Source organism: Macrobrachium rosenbergii, chromosome 8 (genome assembly GCF_040412425.1).
Source record: "Macrobrachium rosenbergii isolate ZJJX-2024 chromosome 8, ASM4041242v1, whole genome shotgun sequence".
Taxonomy (NCBI): Eukaryota; Metazoa; Arthropoda; class Malacostraca; order Decapoda; family Palaemonidae; genus Macrobrachium; species Macrobrachium rosenbergii.
Genome location: NC_089748.1, coordinates 41,888,598 through 41,912,931, shown reverse-complemented (window position 1 = coordinate 41,912,931; position 24,334 = coordinate 41,888,598). Strand labels below are relative to the sequence as shown.

At 32.9% G+C, this 24,334-nt stretch overlaps 1 protein-coding gene across 4 annotated transcripts in view; it reads right to left on the bottom strand.

Moving 5' to 3' along the window:
• Positions 1-24,334, bottom strand: part of LOC136840748 (protein tramtrack, alpha isoform-like) — a 234,778-nt gene that overhangs the window by 46,907 nt on the left and 163,537 nt on the right. For 2 of the 4 annotated variants that reach the window (XM_067107582.1, XM_067107586.1), the window contains exon 6: positions 14,626-17,726. The exons of the other annotated variants lie outside the window; for them this stretch is intronic. In XM_067107582.1, the coding sequence (XP_066963683.1) occupies positions 17,005-17,726 (722 nt within the window). In that variant the 3' untranslated portion in view covers positions 14,626-17,004. Of the gene's footprint in view, positions 1-14,625; positions 17,727-24,334 lie in introns of those variants that run through there. 4 annotated transcript variants of the gene reach the window in all.

The window sequence follows — 24,334 nt, the reverse complement described above, 5'->3', positions numbered from 1 at the left end:
TCATTCTGAAACTGCAGTAACTTGTGTATTAGTGTTTCACGAGCCCAATAGGTGGCACATCTGAATTTGAAAATTTTGCAGATGCTGCAGTTTTCCATTTTAGGGCAGTGCTTTGCACCGTACGAATATTTAGTCATTCCCTGAGAAACTTCATGGAACTGACAAAATTATATCCCTTCTCTTTGCTGGTTCATTTCTTTTGCATTAGTCGTATTTAAAAGCTTTTTTTAAGGAAAACTTCTTATATCACGCCTTTTCTTTTGAACTGGCTTCAGAGTTTCTTCGAAGACTTTTCCACACCTGTGAAAATAATGCTTTTTAATCTATTTCTTGGTTGTGTTTCCTAAGGACACGTCACTCGATGTGCCGTATATCCTGCAGTTGTTTTTCGTTGAATTATGTAAATGAATCTTCTCTATTCAGCAATATACAACTTGCAGTTTCATATGTAGTTGACTGGACTCTTCGAAATATTTACGTAGCAATTCGTTTCGAGTGTAGAATCTTGAAACGTTAGATGGGACCCTTCCCCCATCTTATTTATTTGATTTCTTTCTAAGAACGTGAAATACGTTAAGCGACTTTCTCATTATAAACATTACTAGAACAAGTAATTTTCAGCTGCGTCTCTTGTATTTCGTTTATAGACAGGCAAGCACAGCTGGCCAAGTCATATGCGACGACACTGTACTAAAGGAAAATTGCAGTGTCTATCATTTTTCGTTTTGTATATGTATTATATTTACGTGATCTCCGCGCGAATTCCGACCCCTCCACCTCTCTCTCTCTCTCTCTCTCTCTCTCTCTCTCTCTCTCTCTCTCTCTCTCTCTCTCGATCCTTCTGTTCTAATTCACTTCATATTCACACCCAGTTCAGTCAGGCCCGAGAGATAGAAAATGGGGGGGCCCCCATCAAAAAGAAGTTAACATTCAGTGTTGGTTCTGTCTGGGTAGAGAGAGAGAGAGAGATAGAGAGTGTCCCATGCATGCCCTGCACAAGTGTATCGCACGGCACTTTGCTGAATAGGTGGGCCATATATCCGGCTGTTATCCTGAGCCTGGGACAACGGACTTCGTTACAGAAAAAGGGAAGAAAAAATCAAGCTTAGAATCGAATGGAAAAAATACAACCATTGAAAAGGGGATGGTCTGTATACTGTACAATTCAGGCAGGTGGGTCTCTGTATGCCCCCCAAACCCCCCAAAGCCCACGCCCCCCTTTGGTTTGTCAGGTCTTCACTTCGAAAAATACAAGAGGGCATTTTGTGGGGGGCAAGCCCCGGAATGATAGATTTTAACCCGTACTTTATATTAACATTTTATTTACGTATTTTTTTATATTTTCTTTTTTTTATTATACTATATTCATCTTCTTACAACCGAATTATTTAGATATTTTGTATATTTTCTTATTTTTTTTCTTTGGCATTATTTGATTTCTTATAATCGAATGTGGGTTTATTTTATTCCTTTTGGGGGGGGGTCGCTTTTAATTGTTGTAGAAGTACTTTTAGGATAAAGGTGTCCTCTTTTACCATAGGTAAGACGACCCATTAAGATCACTCTGTGTTAAGCAAAAAGGCGAATATTTGGTAAAATATTATTTGTGTTTTCTTTCTAATAGATTTATATATAAATATAATTATAATATATATATATATATATATATATATATATATATATATATATATATATATATATATATATATATATATATATTTGTGTGTATATGTATATATGCATAATATTGTATATATACATTTTATATATATTTGATATATATATGTGTGTTGTGTGTGTGTGTGTGTGTGTGTGTGTGTGTGTGTGTGTGTGTGTGTGTGTGTGTGTAGAGGGCTCACATCCCTTTATTTCAGAACGCGTCAGCGTCAGCATTGTTTCCCGATTTTAGTATTCAGGGAACTTCTTCCCGAAGTTGAAAGTGTGGATCCTTGAAGCTCCTGTTTTTATGATTAACCCTCTGGTATCCGGTGTACCACCATTCTCATAATGTTGAATACATTAGAATGCGTTAGAATACACCAGAAAAAAAAAATTTAGGCCTTTCAGGCTATATAGGCCTATAATATAAGTCCTGAGGTTTGGCCTGGTGGTGGTCAGTGATGAATTTAAATGGCACAAAGAGTCTTTCCTTAGGCCTAAGTTTTTTTTTATTTTTTGAATGAGGTACTTAACGTTTTCACCTTTCTTCACCCCTACCTCGTAGGGTAGGTTAGTGCCGTCAGTACACCTCACGCGGTACACTGTATGCATTACCCTTGGTGGTTCTTTGCAGCAACCTTTTTCATTCGTTTTACAGCCCCTCCGTTTATATTATATTTTTCCCATCTTACTTTCCTCAACCCTCTCCTAATAATCGTCTCAGTATTATTTTCAGCGCTGAATGACCTCTTAGGTCCAAGCGCCTGGCCTTCGGCCAAAATCCTACATTCCAGTTCCTTTCATTCCTTCATTCCTGTCGTCTGTATTGTTCCCATTCCTTGATAAACAGCTCTGTTCTGTTCCCTGCAGCTGAAAGAGTTGATAAATATTTGTTTTTTGGAATCTTAAAAAGTAATTCAATTCATGCGGAACTTTTGAAGATAACAGTGGGTAATTTGTAGTTAGTGGTTTATCCTCAGTAAAGGAATTGTGATTAGATCTAAAGTTGGGTTGCGTGAAAGCTTATGTTAGGAGTGGATTGATTTGGTAGTTGATGTCAACTGCGAATGTTACGTTCATGTAATTTGAGTGTGAATGTTACCTGTATATGATGCGAAATTTTCATTTATATAATGTGAATATTGCATTTATATAATTTGACTGTAACTTTTATATAATTTGAATGTTACATTTATGTAATTTGAATGCGAATGGTACCTATATATAATGTGAAATTTTCACTTATATAATGTGAATATTATATTTATATAATTTGAATGTAACTTTTATATAATTTGAATGTTACATTTATGTAATTTGAATGTGAATGTAACGGGCATAATGTGAACTTCACATTTATATAATGTGAATATTGCATTTATATAATTTGAATGTGACTTTTATTTAATTTGAATGTTACATTAGTTTAATTTGAATGTAACATGTATTTTGAATGTTACATTTATTTAATTTGAATGTTGCATTTCCGTAATTTGAATGTGACATTTATATAATTTGAATGTTATATTAATATAATTTGAATGTAACATGTAATTTGAATGTTACATTTATATTTTTTGGATGTTAAATTTATATAATTTGAATGTTGAGTTTATATAATTTGAACGTGACAGTTATTTAATTTAAATTTTACTTAGATATAATTTGAATGCAACGCGCAATTTGAATATTACATTTATACAATTTGAAAGTAACATTTATTTAATATGAATTTTGCATTAATATAATTTAAACGTAACATGAAATTTGAATGTTATAATTTGAATGTTACATTAACATAATTTAATTTAACCTCTTTTGAGAACAATTGACTTATGAGGTTTGGGGGTTCCACAACCTCGTCCTTCCATCAGATTTTCAGAAAAGAAATTTGGCTAAATTGTTCCATAAGATTTCATATTGTCGAAAGTATACCTTTGGACCTTGACATTATTTCTCAATGGTTTACCTCCCGTAGGGGTGGGGGGTTGGTTAGTGCCGTCAGTGCACCTCATGCGTTGCTCTGTAGGCATTACTTAAGGTTCTTTGCAGCGTGCCTTCCTTAGGCCCCTAGCTGCAACCCCTTTCGTTCCTTTTACCGTACCTCCTTTCATATTCCCTTTCTTCCACCTTATTTCCACCTTCTCCTAACAATTGATTCATAGTGCAGCTGCTTTGAGGCTTTGCTTGGGTTACACCTTTCAGACCTTTTGCTGTCGATTTTCGTTTCAGCGCTGAATGGCCTCATAGGTCCCAGTGCTTGGCTTTTGGACTAAATTCTATGTTCAGTTCAATTGTCCACTAAAGATCGTTTCTCGTAAAGGAGCCTCTTTTTCTGCCACTTGATTGCAAGTAGTATATTTCCACTCATTTTTTTTTTTTTCTGAAAATTGAGGGAAAGTTCATGCACTGATGATAAGATTTTATTTTGAAGTTTTTATATTTATGTATATTGAAAGTTGAATTGTCTATTAAAAGGAGTTTTAAAATTTTTAACAAGAAATATGCATTTTTTTCCCCAGATTTTTCGAGGTAAGTTGATGTTCATAAAGTAATAAGATTTTTATGTTGTTTCTTTAGTATTTAAGCACAATTTTCTTCATGGTAAACTTGGACGAACTTGGCTTTCATGAAATTTTCTCTGAGTTTTCTTTTAGCCTGATGAGTTGAGCGGGTTCTGGGGGAAGAATGCAAATTCATTTTACTTATTTTATGACACCTGTTCTCTTCTCTTTAGTAACGACTATGATATCCTCAGTTATTCGTTTCTAATCGTTTTCGCCTATACAGTTTTTTTTTTTTGTCAAGTGTTGTGATAACTTTCTCAATAGCGTGAGGGCTAAGCCAATAAATCTCACTTGTGCGTCATGGTCCTGTGAATTGAATGAAATGAATTATGCAAATGGTGGTTGGTCGACTGTGTAAAATACCAGGGGAAGCACAAACCTGATAGAAAATGAGTATATATATATATATATATATATATATATATATATATATATATATATATGTATATGTATATGTATATATATACATATACATGTGTGTGTTATTCATCCACATCTTTGCTTATGTAGTTCATTAGCATTTACGTTGAACTGCGAATTTCCCTCTGAAAAATTGTGGCTGGTAGCTTTTGGCATCTCGTACATTCGCAGATGTTTGACAATATTTATTTTTACTGTTGACTGTTTGACCCAGAAGTTCGTGGACAGTTTGACTCCAGCCATTGTATGTTTATCTGATTTACGATACTATTGAACATTTTTTTTCTTGTTTTTTTGTGCGTGTGTGTGTTTTTTTAAATGTCTATAACGCAGTCAACTGTTTCCCTGAAAACGAGCGAAGCAAAAATATTGTCAGATATTGATACATGACTTTTTCCACATACTTTGATATTTCGTCAAAATAGTTGTAAACAAAAGGATTAGAGGTATTTTTTTTATAGGGGGAGCCGTTATAAAAGAAGCAATGTGCACCTGGTTGTCTTATGCCTTTGATTTTATTGCATATTAACAGTAATATTATTATTGATTTTGTTGTTGTTGTTATTGTCAATTTTTAGTAGTTTTTTAAATTTAGTCGTAGGATGGTCATAACGTACACTGTGCTTTGATCTTTTAATAATATGTTCTCTATTATTATTAAAAGTTACAATTTATAACTCTCACTGGGCTGGTCAGAAGGGTTTATTTTTTTGATAATACATTTACTTTAATTTTTTGTTTTTAATTTGAAACAGTTATTGGGAAATTTATTCATTCGAAAAATCTTTAAAATGATAAAAATTCTTGTGAGATCCCTAGATTCGTTTCCAGAACTTGACATTCGCTGTTGGTTGAAGTCTGGACTCTCACATAAAATGTGTAGAGCTTAGTTCACTTGTATTTACCTAAACAGCCACTGGTTCATGTGTTATATTCATCAAATAGGCCGAACGAATGTGATATGTAAGCGAAAAGACGAGGCAGTGTAATTGGTTATATATATATATATATATATATATATATTATATATATATATATATATATATATATATATATATATATATATATATATATATATATATATATATATACATATATATATATATATATATATATATATATATATATATATATATATATATATATATATATATATATATATATATATATATATATATATATATATATATATATAGTATACATATATATATATATATATATATATATATATATATATATATATATATATATATATATATATATATATATATATATATATATATATATATATATATATATATATATATATATATATATATATATATATATATATATATATATATATATATATATATATATATATATATATATATATATATATATATATATATATATATATATATATACAGTATATATATATATATATATATATATATATATATATATATATATATATATATATATATATATATATATATATATATATATATATATATATATATATATAATATATATATATAATATATGTTTATAATATAAATATATATATATATATATTATATAAATATATATTATATATATATATATATATATATATATATATATATATATATATATATATATATATATATATATATATATATATATATATATATATATATATATATATATATATATATATATATATATATATATATATATATATATATAATATATATATTATATAATATATATATATATATATTTATAATTATATATTTATATATATATTACATATATACATACGCGAATCCTTTTCAAGTGGTGAATACTGTTATTTGATTTTGTGATTATATTTCTCGGAGTTAGGAACGTCTTCATATGAATAAGCAGTTTTTAAAAGAGAAAAACCTTTTTTATATGAGATCCATTTGTTCACGATTCAAAGACACACCAAGTCCAAGTAATCCTGTAATCCTTTGCATAAATCTCAGAGGACCTAAGCTTAAAATCCCTAAAATTTTGTGGCGAGACCTTAGATCCTCTTGAGCAGAAGCGAACACTTGATTATAAACGAAAACAGCACAATTGTAAATAAAACACTTGACATCCTGTAGATTGTACACACAATGAAGGTAATTGAAACACACTTCTCCCTGCCAGTTTTATTTGATAATTGAAAAATCGAGTTGATTAGAGAATTGAAACACTTTCAAGCTAGAAGGTCGGAAAAGGATGGGATTTTTTTTTTAACAGGTTTTCGAAGTTTCTTAATAAATCATGGGGGGGATTTTCAGGATTCATTTTACCCGTTTCATAGTTCTGGGAAAAGTCTCAGAATTTCTTTGGCATTTATTCTTTGGTATCCTATTGTTTTTTGGTTTGAAGACAAGCAACTACTCGGTGGATTTCCAAGTAGAACGGACAAAAAAAAAAAAAAAAATACCCCGTATCAGTAAAGAAAATCCTTTTTCAACCTTCGTAGCTTTCAAGAAGACAGGTTTCAATTTGGAGAATACAGTAAGTCGACATATTTTGATTTGTATTTTCAACTCAGAATAATAATAATAATAATAATAATAATAATAATAATAATAATAATAATAATAATAATATTAATAATAATATTGCACATCAGATGATACCTTGTATTTTCTCAATATAGAGTCACGTACCTGAAATAACAACTCAAAAAAAAAAAGTTATATCCAAAGAGATTCAAATGAATTCATTCAGCTTAAACCTAGGGACAGGGTTCCGAATGACTAGTTACTTTGGCGGTTGAGTTTCTTATACGAACCTTTCTATAATGACTCGAAGACAGTGGTTCTTAACCTTTTTACTGCCACGCCCCCTTTAGTGGGTGGTACCCCCCTTGCATCTCCAGCCAAATAGATAAAATTCCCACCCAGCTTTTATTGCAAAAAAGGAAATATATGTTTGTTTTTAGTTATTTTATTGAACACGAATTCTGTACAAACAATATAGTTACACAACATAATTACTGAAGTTATTTTCTCAAGTTAATGAGATGCTTGGTACTGTTTCTGAGCTTTTTTCCCGGACTCGCGCCCACCTGGAAATTACTCACGCACCCCTAGGGGGCGCGCCCCTCAGGTTAAGAACCACTGCCCTAAGAGAACGCACGAAGGTGACCTGGAGATCGGATTTGAGCATAGAATGAAGGAGGCCGTATATATATAAACCTTTGATCTAGTAGTTTTAAGGCCTATCTTTACAAAAAATTGTTTTTTGAGATCACAGACAGGTGCCAAAAAAACTTGGTTGGAGGACTCTTCAAATATTTTTTTTAGCAGTATCTTTCACATTTTGATGAAGACTGACGAGGTTGCTTGGTTGTGTTAGGTATGTATGTATATATGTATGTTTGTATGTATGTATATATTATATATATGTATATATATATATATATATATATATATATATATATATATATATATATATATATATATATGAACTTTTATCACTTACGCAATTGTTCTGCATTAATACATTATGACAGACTCTTCATTTTAACTGGATTGTATCCTGAGTAAATATCTCCGCTAAATACCATCCAGTTTAAGTGAGGTCCTGTTAATTTAATTATATATATATATATATATATATATATATATATATATATATATATATATATATATATATATATATATATATATATATATATATATATTAAAAAATTTTATATTCTTATATGACTTGTATAGGTGTATATTAACATATATATATATATATTAAAAAATTTATCTTCTTACTTGGTGACCCATTTTACTGCTTAATTATTTCCGATACTTTTAATGATTCAAAATTTTTCTTAACTTCACACATTTTCAAATATCACTTGCATAGAAAATGAGGTTTTAATTCAAAAGCTTAAGGAAGTCGTAAAAAGTCTTGTCTCTCGTTTCGTCCTTTTAAAACAAATCTCCCAATTTTGTTTGTAATTTAGGTAAAAGGTCAAATTATTTTTATAATAAGTAGAGGAGCCTATGAAACCCCAACTCTGGTACGTGTTTTTTCATTTTTAATTTTTATCCAGTGGCTGGTAATCTTATTCACTTATTATGCTAATTTATATTACTTGTAGTTGTTTATTTGTAGCCTTTTTAACAGACATATTACATCCAATAAAAGCCACGAAGACAAATTCTCTTAGAAATGAACACGGGACTTAGGTGTCAAGTAAACTGCAATTGCTTTTGATTTGTCTTACACTTTGGACGTGTTCGATTGCACAGTCAGTTTCGGTCGCGTTCATTTTCGTATAACCAAAAACAAGTTCTTGATGAAGTATGGCCTCTGAGACGTCGGTTATTTTCGGAACCTGCGGAAGGGGGAAGGCGTGACGGTTTAACGATTCCTGTGACCGATGCATCGATACAATCCCAATTTGAATGTTACGTAGGACAATAATCGCGTCTGGGGGGAATGATGTCACGAACTTGCCAAGTCATTTCAGGGATAAAATAAGTTTTATTTTTTCGTAAGCCAAGTCGTACGGCATTCATATTAGAATGTTTTAATGCCTTAACACAGTGGTTCTTAACCTTTTCATTACCACGCCCCCCCTTGCATCTTTGAGTAAAATTCCCTCCCAGATTTAAATGAAAATAAATAAAAAGAGAAAGATGTGTTTTTATTCTTTTGGTAATGAGTTAGTGAGATACTTGACGCTGCTTCTTAGCGACTTGTTAAAAGAATAACGAATATAATTAGAGAATTTTTTATTTTTCCAGTATTAGGCTCGCGCCCTCCGGTTGAGAACCACTGATTTAACAGAAATCAGTAATTTTAGGAGGAAAGTGTTATTTTTTCCCCCGATTTTACTAGTCGTGTGAAAAACTGATATAAGGAACTAACAAATTAGGAACTCTTCGTGTTGGGCATGGATATCGTTTAGTAATTAGAAGATCAAGAGCTAATTCTTCAGCTTATGAGGAACTAACTAATCATGTCAGGTATACAATTAGGTAAAAGATCGTCTCAGGGACTTAGGAAATTAGCTTGGTCGAAGTCAGCCCTATCGGAAACTAATCGCATCGGCAAGTGATCATATCAGAAACTAATCTCGTCCGGAAAATTAGTCACGCCAGGACTTTATCAGTTGATAAAATAGGCATTTTGGCATCTAATAACGTCAGGAACTAATCATTTGGTCAACTATATATATTATATATACACATATAAATTTCTGACTCGAATGAGGATCGACATCGGTCTCGTCTTTTAATTGAAAGACCTGGGTTCGATCCTGATGTAAGTCAGAAGTTTATTTCTGTTCCATACGTGATTGTGTGTTGATTATTTCCATATATATATATAATATATAATATATATATATATATATATATATATATATATATATATATATATATATATATATATATATATATATATATATATATATATATATACACACATGTATGTACTGTATATGTGTGTGTGAAAATTCATCTAATTATAGCAACTCTCTTGAGAATTCAGGCTACAATTTTTATTAAAGAGCCGTTAACATATATATATTCAGCTACATATATATGTTGGCCGTGAGTCCTCTAACCAGATTTTAAACGTGATAAAGGTTATGAGAAGGAAAGGTACTGGATACGAGTTTAGGTGAACGCAGGAAGATTTTATTAATTAATTTCATGTGGATAATGTTTGTGTGTGTGTGGATTATTTGTAGAGTTGCTTTTAAAGCAACGTATATGAATACGTACATGTATGCAGATATACTGTATGTATTCATATTAATTTCATGCGTACAATGTGATTGTGTGTGTGGTTAGCCCGGTACGTGTTACATACCGGGATTATTTGTAAAGTGTTGCTTTTAAAGCAACGTGTATATGTATATGAATACGCTCATGTATGCAGATATACTGTTATGTATTCATACTTGCATTACAAGGCGTAGATAAATAACGATGGAAATATGCAGTGGAACTTTTTAATTGTAGAATTATTTTAAGGTAAGAACTGACTCAAATGTGTCTGTAAATCTGGGCAAAAAATGCGTGATAAAAGCAGTGGAATGCACAGATACATATTTTGTGAGAGGTTCGAATCTACTAATAAATTTTCACCGAAAAAAAAGTTTTGAATGTATTGATACATTTTATGAGAAAAGTATTCGGATGTGTTGATAGATTTTTTTCGAGAAATCTGCTCGAAAATACTGTAGCATTTTTGTAACTCGAAAAATACTGTAGCATTTTGTGAAATAACTAAATCAAATGAATTGATACGTGGCGAAATTCCAGTGAATTATCATATTTCCCCTGGGGAAATGTTTGAAAATACCGATACATTTGAATGCATTGATACACTCATGTGAGAAAAGTATCTGAATGTACTGATACATTTTATGCGGGATATTTTAAAATGCAGTGACACATTTTGCTAATAGAAATGTTGCAATGTTGCAGATGTGCATTAGATTTAATTTTAATCATCCTTAGCTTTAAAATTTCTTTCATAAATACGAGAGGGAGCGAAATATTATTGCTAAGAAACATTATTACGTTTTGTAATGATTAAGTTTACGGATAACGGTAAGTAAGTGTTCGTTGATGACTTGAAAATAGATTTTCTCATTCCACGGGAATGAGCTCAGTGCATTAGCTTACTTCGTATTGTCTTTATGTCGAATTCAAGTATGATTGCGCTGTAATTTCTGCCTTTATAGGTAGTAAGTGTGTATATATATATATATATATATATATATATATATATATATATATATATATATATATATATGTATATATATATATATATATATATATATAGACATATACATATATATATATATATATAGACATACATATATTATATATATTGTATGTACAGTATATATATATATATATATATATATATATATATATATATATATATATATATATATATATATATGTATATTAAATATATACATTATATATATAATATATTTATATATATATTATATATATTTATATATAGGTATATGTATATTATACATATAATTATATATATGTATATGATATTATATATATATATATATATATATATATATATATATATGTATATATATGTATATATAAATGTATATATAAATGTATATATATATATATATATATATATATATATATATATATATATATATATATATATATATACATATACATCTCCATGCACACAGGAATGTATTCTTTCATACGAATGCAAGTTTACTCTAAAACCGCATAATTGAACGTGGCTTATATCTTAGTAAAGTTTCTCTTAGATTAAGTGACCGGAAGATCGAATGACTAACTTTCGCGAATTTGAAATAGTCCTAATCGGGAACCTTTTATTCTAACGGATTAATTAAATGTATGCAAATGTAAGCTTCGACGCAATGTCTCGTTTTACATAGCCACCGGTAATGGCGCGATGTAGTAAGGAACTATGTACAAAAGCAGCAAAGGTTTTCACATGGGAGATGAACTAATGTAAGCTTTTTTTCATCTTTTTTCGTTTTTGTTAACCTTGGAAGGGAGTCTATTTCGAAGCGCTATGTACGACATGGAAGATATATCAGTGTTATTCAGTTAGCAGGAGAGTTAGAAGGAACATAGGATGAGATAGCTACGGGAGAAAAAGAGGGGTGTTTTGAGAGAAGGAATATAGGATGAGATAGCTACGGGAGAAAAAGGGGGAGGTTTTGAGAGGGGAAATTGGAGAGTTATGGAAGCTATAGACGAAAGTACTGTACCTGAAACAGCTGAATTACGGAAGATAGAAAAGGGGGTATTGTATCCTCTATATGTTTAATGAAAATGTGAGAAGACAGTTTGTACCCTATTTACAATTATGGCACATGAATAAGACAAGTGTGTACCTTAAATAAGGAAGTTCTCGAAAATATACATCATATTGCCCCCTAACTAGGGAGCTGTAGAATAACTGTACGCTACCAGGAGTGAGTTAAAGAAGATAATTGAAGGTAATAGCGAGCCCTAAAAAAGGATATTTTAAGGAGGATATAGAGGAGTCTTACATCATAAATATGGAAGATATAGAGAACGATATTGTGCCCTAATTAAGTTCCAAGAAACAACGTTGTACACTGTGCGGTTTGTACTACAAGAGTGAGACATTCTGAAAAGCACTTGGAAATCTATGAAATTCGTTTCGTCAGTGTCGTCTTGATCTCGACGAAAATAAAAATGTTAAAAATTAAGTTTTATTTCCTCAAAAATGCGAACTACTCTGGATGAGACATGGCCATTTGTATAGCCACATCGCGCGGGATACTAAATTATTCTTATGTAAAGTCGACGCATTTTAAGAATGTCACTCGGCCACGCCCCCTTCCCCTGGCACCGTGGATAATGCATGACATTATCGTATCACACTCCCGGATGATACTGTCAGTTGCTGCTTGGCTATAACACTGACAACATCGAAAGGTCGTTCATCCCAGGGAGGGGTAGTAGTCCCCAGAGGGAAGTACCCCTCTCCCCCCACCCATCCAGAGACGGGAAAGAGCGGGAGACTGATAAGGACAGCGGACCGCGCTGCCAACCGCGAGAGTAATATCGTGAAAGAGGGGAGAGGATTAGGCTGGAGTGGTGGGGTGGGGTAGGGAGGATGTGGTCGTGGCCGAGCGATATTCTTAAAATGCGTCGACTTACAGGTTGATGCCATCAAGTTCTGGTATTGAAAAGTAATGAGGACTTTGACGTTTGTGTTTACAAAGACGCATTACAATACAGCAGGAAGCGTGTTAACTATTCTGACATACAAAAACACGTGGGGTTTTTAAAATTCTTGTGAGATGGGTCATTTTTATTATTCATTAAGTTTTGATTTCCAAGCTTATGAAATCCATGTGTGTCTTTATTAAAGGGGAATACAAGAAGTTTTTGTATTGTATATCTACCTTCGAGAAAAATGCTGTCATATCTAACTACGTTCTACTGTAACAGATGCGAAATATTTAAAATATATAAATGTTGATGTATTAATATATTCATGAACACATGCATTTGAAGTGCTACTATAAAATTCAGCAGCAGTTAAGTAGTATTGCTAAAACTGTATTTCAGGCATTGAATCCTTACACACTTGGCCGAAAGGTTTTAAAATTGCTCCAAGTAGCTTCAGTTGTTTTGAGACAATTTTTTTATTGTTTCAGTATTGTGCAAATCAAATTCATGTTTTGAATAGGACCAACATTACTTTACATAAACCCGTGATCTTTCGGAAAAGAAAATCATCGACTGTTTGTTGATACACTGGTCGGATCTGCACTTCCTTTATGTAGTTGTATGGGTTAAATTACTCTTTCAAGTATTAAACGCAATTTTTTTCATATATAAGAAGGGCATACGATGTTGATCTTAGTAACAAAACCTACTTTTAATTTTTTTCCTTTACAATAGTTTTCTACTTCAAGCTCAGGTTACTTGTACTTATACTTTATGATGCTGTTGAGCCATTAATGGTTTGAGATATTACTTACGCTTGTACTTTGTTAAAGAATGCAGAGCGCTGGTGATAAAAACCGGCCTCTTATTTTTGATTTCTGAATTTAGTGTCACGTGCGAGTTTGTGTGGACATGATGAAACAGAGAGACAGAGAGAGAGAGAGAGAGAGAGAGAGAGAGAGAGAGAGAGAGAGAGAGAGAGTAAACCAAATCTTGTTGTTAGTATACGGGGTTGTATTACTTTGATATGTTGAATATCCTAAAACACTGTCTTACAATGTATACAGGAAAATTTATAATATTCACAGTAAGATATTCTTGGTATTCAGTGACATACTGTATCTGTTGATATATATATATATATATATATATATATATATATATATATATATATATATATATATATGTGTCATATATATATGTGTATATATATATATATAAAAATATATATATATATATATATATATATATATATATATATAATATAATATATATATACACATATACATATATATATTATGTAGGAAAGTTCCATTTTCCTGTGTCGACATTTCAGAGCATACACGGGTTTGATTACTATTTATATATTTTCCTCAGCAGTAAATAAGAAATAATTAAGCAGTGTGTTTTTTTAAAGAAACTAGCGAAAAGAAAAATAAGGTAAACTGTCCAAATATATATATCTATAAAATAAGTATAAATGACACATCTTGTTTTCCTATTTTTTCTGTTGACTATTTCTTGCATATAAAATCGTCTTCCAATCCCTGTTTCTCTAACATTCCTTTTTTTTTCCTTATATATATTTACCTACCTATCCTTCTCCCAACAACATACTAGAAAAAATACAGTTTAAATAACTTATTTTTTAACAGATCTTGGATAGTTACTGTTTGTGATAAGCGCTCAATTCAAGCTACATTTCGAGTGAGTGTCAGGAGTTATTCATTGTCTTAGGAGAGATATTCATTACAAATACCATTTACCTGCTGGCACATTAATGTGTTTCGTGAATGACGACGCTATAATTGCTTATGACTAAGGATCTCTTCCCCCGAAAAATACGCCTGGAAGCGAAGGTTTTTTTTTTTTTTTTTTTTTTTCAAAATCCATCTCAGACAGCAGTTCTCAACTCGTTTTAGGTCGTGGACCACGAGCCAGCCCCAAAAAAAATTATTTTGTGGGCCATTTTTTTTGAGTAACGATGAATAAAGCATATACAGTAAAAGTATTGGTTTAAAAAATTCTTTTTACACGAATATTACAACCTGAAGATTGTCATTAAATTTTCTGAATATGAATAATAAATCTAAGTGAAAGCTCAGTGATTTATCTGGGTATAATTGTTCTTACTGCTTTTTCAAAAAAATTTCATATGTACCAATCTCCAATTTATTACCAAATATAGTGAGCGTCCTGTGGACCCCCTAAAATGTCACCATGGACCACTAGTGGTCCACGGACCACCAGTTGAGAACCACTGCTCTAAAAGCTCTCGTTGATGGAAGGCGTTAGGAAAGTGAGCTTCGTAAAATGTACAGTTGGAAGAGGCAAACTTCCCCAAAGGAAGTTTTGGTCTTTAAGTTTCACAAAGTACATTTGAAAGGTCAACTTCAAAGAATGAGTTTTTGGAAGCTCATCATAAAAAAAAAGTATATTTGGAAGGTTGTAATCACTAAATACTTTTGAAAGTGAATCCCCTGTGAATATAATTGAAGCCACAATCCAAGATATACCTTTGGAAGCGACACTTCATAAAATAAATTTGGAAGTTTATCTTTGCAAAACAGTTTTGAAGTCAAAAACCATAGGTAACATGATATATAAAATCTTAAAATATCAAATAGATAAAACAGCAAAGGTAAATCAGTTCTAAACTTCAACATTTTTTTATGTACATCCTTTTCCCTGTTTATGAAAAATGTCTCTAATAATGATTATAATGATTTGTCCTTGGGCGTTTATCACGAAGCAGTTTCACACACATTATATTCTTAATGATATGAAAAAATGATATGGTCTAATATCAAATCGATGCAACAACAACAGTAATATTAATAACAATTAACAAATAACCTTCAACTGATGACCACACCTATAAACTATATGTAAATGAGTCAGTCATTATTTTCACCAACATCACGAAGCTCGGCCCTAGAAATGCTTGCGAAGAGCATACGGTAAAATAATGGCTTATTCTTTTCAAGTACCATTAATCGTGACCTATTGAAGATCTTGAATTCCAGGTCAACTGTCCTTACCTTTCAACTTCAGAGGTCTCATAGAAATTCCAGTTTGATTTCAGGGTAAATGTACTTTTCATACGAAGGTATAATAAAATTCGTGTTGTTAAAACTATTGCTGATCGATTTAGAGGGGAAAAAAATTATTTTGCTTTAAGTTTCTGAAATATTTTGTTCTAAGTAGTGTGAGGGGGACTTGATATTGACGTGCTTTATATAATCTTAGTTAAATGTGGGTTGGGATACTACTGTACTGACAATAGACAAAAGGCAGCCTTACAATATCGATTACGATTTGATTGACAATTAGTTTTAGCCCTGGGCTAGAGATCCCAGCGAGCCGGCCATAGAAACTAAATCTATTGTGTTTTATGTTAATGGGGGTGAGAGATTAATTATGCTATAACGTGTGCTGTCGTAATAAGACATGAACTACGCTTTACTAGTTTGACTCGTTTGATATCAGTGTTCTCACATAACGAGATGCAGACGCGTGAGAATAAAAATCCTTACGTTTATAATTAGAATAATATCGAGAGTCGAATATTTTAAAGGAACAAATCAATTCATCAGAAATCTAAGAAATGGTTGAATCCCATCGCGAGTCTCTCAAAGAGCGCAAAAGATTCCGAAGTCTTCCCAGGACGCCCTAACACTCGGCCGTTGCTATAAAGACGAATGGAATTCCGGTTGATCCGTGGGCTCGGGTTGAAAGAGACCGTGCTTCTCCTTCAGGTGGGACTTCCGCTTGTCCGGCCGCGAGAACTCCTTCCCGCAGACGGGGCACGGGAACCTCTTGGGCCTCCCCTCGTGGTACAGGTAGGCGTGTCTCTGGAACGAGTACGAGGTCTTGAACGTCTTCGGAATCTGCAGGCGCTCGCATTCGCTGCATTTGTACACGCCGTCTTCCAGGCGCCCGTACCGCATGAGGTCGAGCCCTCTGACTTTGATGCCCATCTGGACTCCGGAGGCGACCTCCTCGGCCGAAATCCCGGAGGGTTCCGGGAGGTCGATGTTCACCGTGGACGCTAGTCCAGGGCCGCCTCCGCCGCCCGCCCCGATGCCCATCATCCCGCCAAGGCCAACCACCCCTCCCACGCCCAACCCGGGCATTCCCACCCCAGCCTGAAGGAGAGGCACCCCGGAGGATAATACCAACGCATTGGAGTTGGGAGGCATCATGGGTGGCAGCGTCCTCAGCGGATCCATACCTGCTCCGCACAGACTCTCGCCCACGCAGGAGGGGCCCTCTTGGTCCCCCAGGGGGTGATGCCCACGAAGGGACTCTCTCACACAAGACATTGACCTCGAGGAGAGACGAGGGGTCGGTGGAGGGTGAGGTCGGGTACTGGGCACTTCTCGAGAGCAGTCGAGTCTCAGTCGCCATTCTGTTTAAAGAACACTGGTCATGGAGGGTCTGCCCTGCGGCAGAATCTCCATCGGGTGATTGATGAATGAAAAAATGAAAAAGAAACGAAGGAAATGGAATGAAGAAGAAGGGAAGGGAGAAGGCAGATGCAAGAATGTAAAATGCAGATGAAGAGAGGAAACCAAAAAAGAAAGATCTCTGAGGAAGGAAGTGTTAACAGTTCTATGAAAGGGAGAAGAAGAGGTATGAAAAGACAGAGAAAGGAAGTTTAGCTAAAGGGGAAAAACCTAAAAACGGCGAGGAAAGAGAAGAAATGAGAAAATGGCATAACAGTGAAGAACATGGGAACACCATTGGAAATATATGTACTATATATATATATATATATATGCTTGATGAGCTATTTTAAACAACATTATACTATGTATATTATACTATGTATATAAGTATGTTAAAGTAGAGGATAATAAAAACAAGACAATATTTAGGCATAAATAAACGGGTTGGAGGAAACACACACATGTACTCGTTTACACGCGCATGTGAGTAACAGTTGTAATTATCATTAGGAAAGCAAAGGACACCTCTATCCTGTAAGACATCAGATTCAAGAGCACTAACATTGAATACAGTGAGTCACAAGAACATTCATAAGAAAATGTATTCACATTTGCCTATGTAAAGAACAATCATATTTAGAGAATTTATTGGAGAACCAGGACGTTGGAATGAGTGACACCAGATGGCAATAATCTCTGAAAGAAAGGTCATCATTAAATTCAGGGCAAGGGATTATTGTTCAGTGTGGTAAAAAAAATACTACACCACTTAGTATATGTAGCTAATTTGTGTAAATTTTAATTATATTCATTTAGGACTGAAGATGATGAATCATATATGTACATTTCCTGCATATCAACGTGCACATTATTTACAATAAGTTCTGCAGGAATATAAACTTGAGCTGGGCTTCACACTCTGAAAGAGACTTCTTATTAATGATATTAAAAGATGCTTTACAATATTTATGTTTTTTTGTGGATTTTCTTGCGCTCATTTAAACTAGAGATTTTCTTAGATACAGTAATTCCAGTAGCTTACTTTTTTTTATATATAAGTTGAAGAATCTAAATTATAAAAATTAAAGAACCGCTGTAAACGTTTCCTGTGTAAACTGCATTGAAATTCTTGGTCTGAGAAATAGGAGGATAATTTCCTGTGGAGAGGAGTTACATTGCTTCCTTAGGATGCATCCGTACTGCAGTGAAAAATGTCATCAACACTTTCGCCAACTCGTCGCACACATATCACAAACATGTTGAATACAGGTTAACGATTTTTTTTGCTAATCCTAACCAGTGCATCATACAATTATCCAGCATGCGTCAAAGATGCGTTCTCCTTGACTTGTTTGCAACTTGTTTGTGATAAGTTTTCAAACTGTTAGTGAAATGTATGCGATAAGTTGCCGACTTGTGTTTATGACAATATATATATATATATATATATATATATATATATATATATATATATATATATATATATATATATATATATATATATATATATATATGGTATGTTAGTGTGGACGCACCCGTACTAGTATGTGATTCGTATTCTGCTTCGGTTACCAAAGAATTAACCAAAACATCTCACTTTGGCGTATTGTGAAATTTTGTATGCTAGAATTGTTTAAAGTAGAGATACAAATCCACAGTTATGTATGGGTGCAATTATATCTAAAAATGAATCTAAACAGAGAGCTTTCGGGAATCTGTTCGATTCCCCTTTTCAGTGAGAATGGAAAGAGGAATCGAACAGATTCACGAAAGCTCTACGTTTAGATTTACTTTTATGTACATTTGTACCCATACATATCTGTGGATTCGTTTCTCCATTTCAAGACTCGTGGTACTATGCGTATTTTTTAATTGTCTAAAGTGATATATTCCAGAAGTCTGAGTTAATTGCTCCATGTATATAATGTCGGTGATTGTATTTTGAAGTATGAGAGAGAGAGAGAGAGAGAGAGAGAGAGAGAGAGAGAGAGAGAGAGAGAGAGAGAGAGAGAGAGAGAAATGATTCTGACTATACAAGCATAACTCGTAAGCATTCTGTTAGTTTTTGCGGCATTAATTGTAAGGCTACTGTATCATGCATGAATAGAAAAATGGATAGTTCGATTTTGTTACTTTTTTTCCGGCCGTCAGAAAAACTGCTCCTGTTACTGGTATAACCTTCCTGGCCTGGAAGGGAATGTTTTTTTTGTGTTTTTATTTATAAATGCAATAAGCTGCTCACTGAATCGGGTTTTGTTAAAAAAAAAAAAGAATGCTTGTTTTGTAATTCAGATGTAATTTCTCATCTTCATCAATAAAACCTTTAGAAAAAAATTTACGTGAAATTATACTGTTCAGATAGTATATTAGAATGATTTTTTACCTACTTTTACTTTCATCTCTCCGCTTCCTATTAAATTGCTGTTATAGAATGTTTTTAATTTTTTTATTATTATCCATACCCTGGCCTTTTAAGTTTGTCAACTGTCTCCCTATCTCTTGAATGTAAACAATTTCAATGTGGAGAACAGATGAATTATTTTTTAGTTTTGTTTTTGTTTTAGCCATTTTCGCACTCGGCGTATGAAAACAATAATTTGAATTCATATGGAGCAAATACTTGCTTGCTGGGTTTCTTCTTGAGTGTTATAAGTTTTGAAGGAATATAGAACATGTATTATTTATTATTAGGCTTCTTCTGAATCCGTAAGTATCCGCTATACTGCGGAATTAAGATTATGGTATTTTAATAGAGGCAGAAATACCACAATGGTTATATAACCTTTATATATAAAGGTTATATAAAGACTATTTATTTCCCCATTCAACGGATTTTTACTTTGAAACCAACGAAAATAAATAAAGAATGAGTGAAGAAATGTAAGAATAAGTGTGAACACCAAGTGCCAATCTACTTGGAATGGAATATATTAAAAAAAAAAAAAAACTGTGTAATTACGCGTGAGTCACCAGAGACGAATCTAAGACCTCGATCTCTCACGAGGTCATAAAGAGATCGATAAGGGCAACTAATTGCCAGTCCCGTCGGACTCCACTAACCTTCATTTACGGCGTTCCTTCACTCGCTCTGCCGCCTTCATCCCTTATTGATCCGGATATTGACGACTTTTATTTAATGCGCTGGGACACAGACAGCTCCGAATACGCTATTTTACCTTTCATAATGGGGTAATAATTCAGTACTTAATATATTTTGTCGTATAATAACTTGAGGTCATGGCTTTTTTTTTTTATAAAGCAAATGTGAAAATATGATTCCTGAACATTGATTTGACTTGCTTTATGGAAATTTGGCTTTATAAAGTCGTGCACTGCGGTACTTTCAGTAATTCAGAGGGAGTTTGAGTGGTTGAACAGCACGATGGTATTCTTGAACATTGTTTTTTTTTTAGCATAATGAACGTACATATTATGTACCTTGTAATGCTTCTTAATGGCACTGACCCGTTATTTGAGTTTTATTAGAGCAATAATGACTGTATAGAGAGTTTTTATAGCATTTATAGAATCAGGATTTCTCTAAATGCTTGAGTATATTTTTTTGTATATATGTCGACGATACTACGACGGCCAAAGCATTTGGGAAAATGGATAAAGAATGGCATTACCTGCTATTAGTATGTATATGGTTGCGTACTGACGGTCGTTCGTGATTAATGAGATTTGGAGATGACAAAAAAAAAAAATAATAATTTGTTATAGTTCCAGGTCAGCTTCGTCTTAAAATTAATTTTGTTAATTTGTTTGTAATTTCTCGGTTTTTTAATGACCTTATATAGCGGGTATATCGCTTCCCTTTGAATGAAATCCTGTTTTTTGCCATTTTTTTTTTCCAGAATGACCTTTTAAGGGTATACTTGTTGTGTAATGCTTTTAAATATTCCCTCTTGCGTTTTACACCATTCAATTCATGTTCTCGTGGATGGTGCTTACCCTGGGTAAAATATATTCAAGTATATTTAAACCCTTGAACGATATTTTTAAATATGTCACGTTTTAATTGCAATTTTAAGTATGTTTTCAATACGGTTTCCTGATTAAACTTTTTTTTTTATTTCAATAAGAGACGAATTTAACAATTTTACCCAAGATTGACCCCAAATTACTTTTGATGTGAAACATTTTTCTCATTCTGCAGCTATATATATTCCACATGAAACACGATTTAATAGCTCTTCCCTGTTAGATTCCAGTGTATATGAAACCACAAAGGCAGCGCGTTCTCTCTCTCTCTCTAGTCGATAAACTTCCGGTTGAGGTCATTAGCCTAATGTCACTGGCCTCTTTACCGAAAACCTTGGGTGTCATATATCGACGGCCTCAGGCGCTTGATGGCGTACTTTCTTTTACGAACTCCCCAGCCTAACTTGCAATATATACATATGTATATAAATACATATACATGTATATTTTATATACATATATATATATATATATATATATATATATATATATATATATATATATATATATATATATATAAATGACCACTCACATTACCTCACATACTTAGCATTTTTGTAATTTAATTAGTCATCCTTTCCAAGTCTTCCATTAGGCATAAGTAGTATTCGGAAGTTTTGAAAGCATTCCCAAGAAGGCAATGCTGAAATTATTGTCGTGCCACTTGGCAAGCACTGAGCAGAACTTAGTGCTTGCTGGTTTCTATTATTTGGGCACTTATCAATTAAGGTATGCGTATAATTTATTGAATTTATTTCCATAGAGTTGGAGCAGATAGATTGATAAATATTGGTTTAACTTCAACTCGGCTAACCAGAGCCACGTGTCTTGTTGTATTACAGCAAGATACTGGCCTAGAAGTTATTGATGGAATTTGCAGTAAACAGTACATTAGTTCTGTGGCAGAGATTGGGAGAGGAATTTATTTATTTTTTTTTTTTGTCTCTCACAGTTATCCTATTCGACTGGGTGGCGGGATTATTATTATTATTATTATTATTATTATTATTATTATTATTATTATTATTATTATTATTATTATTATTGAGAATTAAAAGCCACAGTAGTGTTAAAAGTATTTATGTACAGAGTTAAAATCGTTTTTACCTCTGTACATAAATATTTTTAACACTACTGTAATTTTTAGTTCTTGATATTATATCCTCGTTACAGGGTCGTCTTGATTCATTATTATTATTATTATTATTATTATTATTATTATTATTATTATTATTATTATTATTATTATTATTATTATTATTATTATTATTATTAATCAGAAGATGAACCCTATTCATATGGAACAAGCCCACCAAAGAGGCCACTGACTTGAAATTCAAGCTTCCAAAGAAAATTATGGTGTTTAATAGAAAGAAGAAGAAGAAAGATTGCGTTTATCATTAACTGCATCATGGCGGACTGAGAGTTGACATTCAATAATTCATAGTCTCCTTTCATATGCACTTCCGTTTCTTAATTCCTTTGATGACATTACGTTCGGCGAAGATCCTTCGCTTATGGAACGATGCATTGCGTCTGCATACGGACTCGCATATTTGCAAAGTGTCCCCCTACAAAATAACTCCTTTCCATGCAAAGAAGGCTTAGACCGTTTCCCCTCAGCCCCCTTTTTTGTACTTTATGTTCCCCTTTTCCAATCTCTCGGTGGGGCAGAACGTTCAGTCTCCCTTTCGCCGCTTGTAAGAAAATTGGTATTTATTTATTCAACAGTATATTCTCTTACGTTTGGCAGCAAAGAAGCATTAGGTTTTTTTTTGTTTTTTTCATGTTGTTTGTTTACTGTTTACTCTTGAATGATGAATCAGAGTCTCTTTTTACTCAAAAGGTCGTGATTAAAGAAGAATATAGATTTTAGGCCAAAGGCCAGGCGATGGGACCTGTGAGGTCTTTCAGCGCTGAAGCGGATATTGAGAGTAAGAGGTCTGAAAGGTGTAACAGGAAGAAAACATCGGAGTCCCACTATGAATCAATTGTTAGTAGAGTGCAGAAAGTCAGATAGAGAAGGAAGACAATATGAACGGAGGTACAGCAAAAGGAATGAAAGGGGTTGCAGCTAGGGGCCGATGGGACGCTGCAAAGATGTCGCGATTGCCAAATGTCTACCAAAATCAGAAGTGATATTGACTAAGGACATTTGTTGCTTAAATCGAAAGTAGGATGTGTAAAGATTCATGACACAAGCTGTTGTTGATGAGGTGTAGGACCTAAAAATAGTGAAGAAATAGTGATCACTTTAGGTGGAGACGAGAATCCTTCAGAGAAAAAGGGCAATCCTGACAGGATGAGGATACAGGTGATCAAGAGATAATATTAAACAATGACCACGAGAGTTAGACCAATAATAAAATAGTAAGTAAACGCAATGAAGAAGAATTTAGACACAAGGTAATAGTGGTGATAAGTGAAAAAAAAAAAAAAAGGTTTTGGTAACGACACGGGCAGAAGATAGTGAGGATAAGGGAGAGGAGGGGGGGGGGATGTTGTTACAGTGGTAATGATAGCCTGAAGTAATGATAACGGGTACTTTTATAGCATTTATCCTGAAGCAAAATATGTCATTATT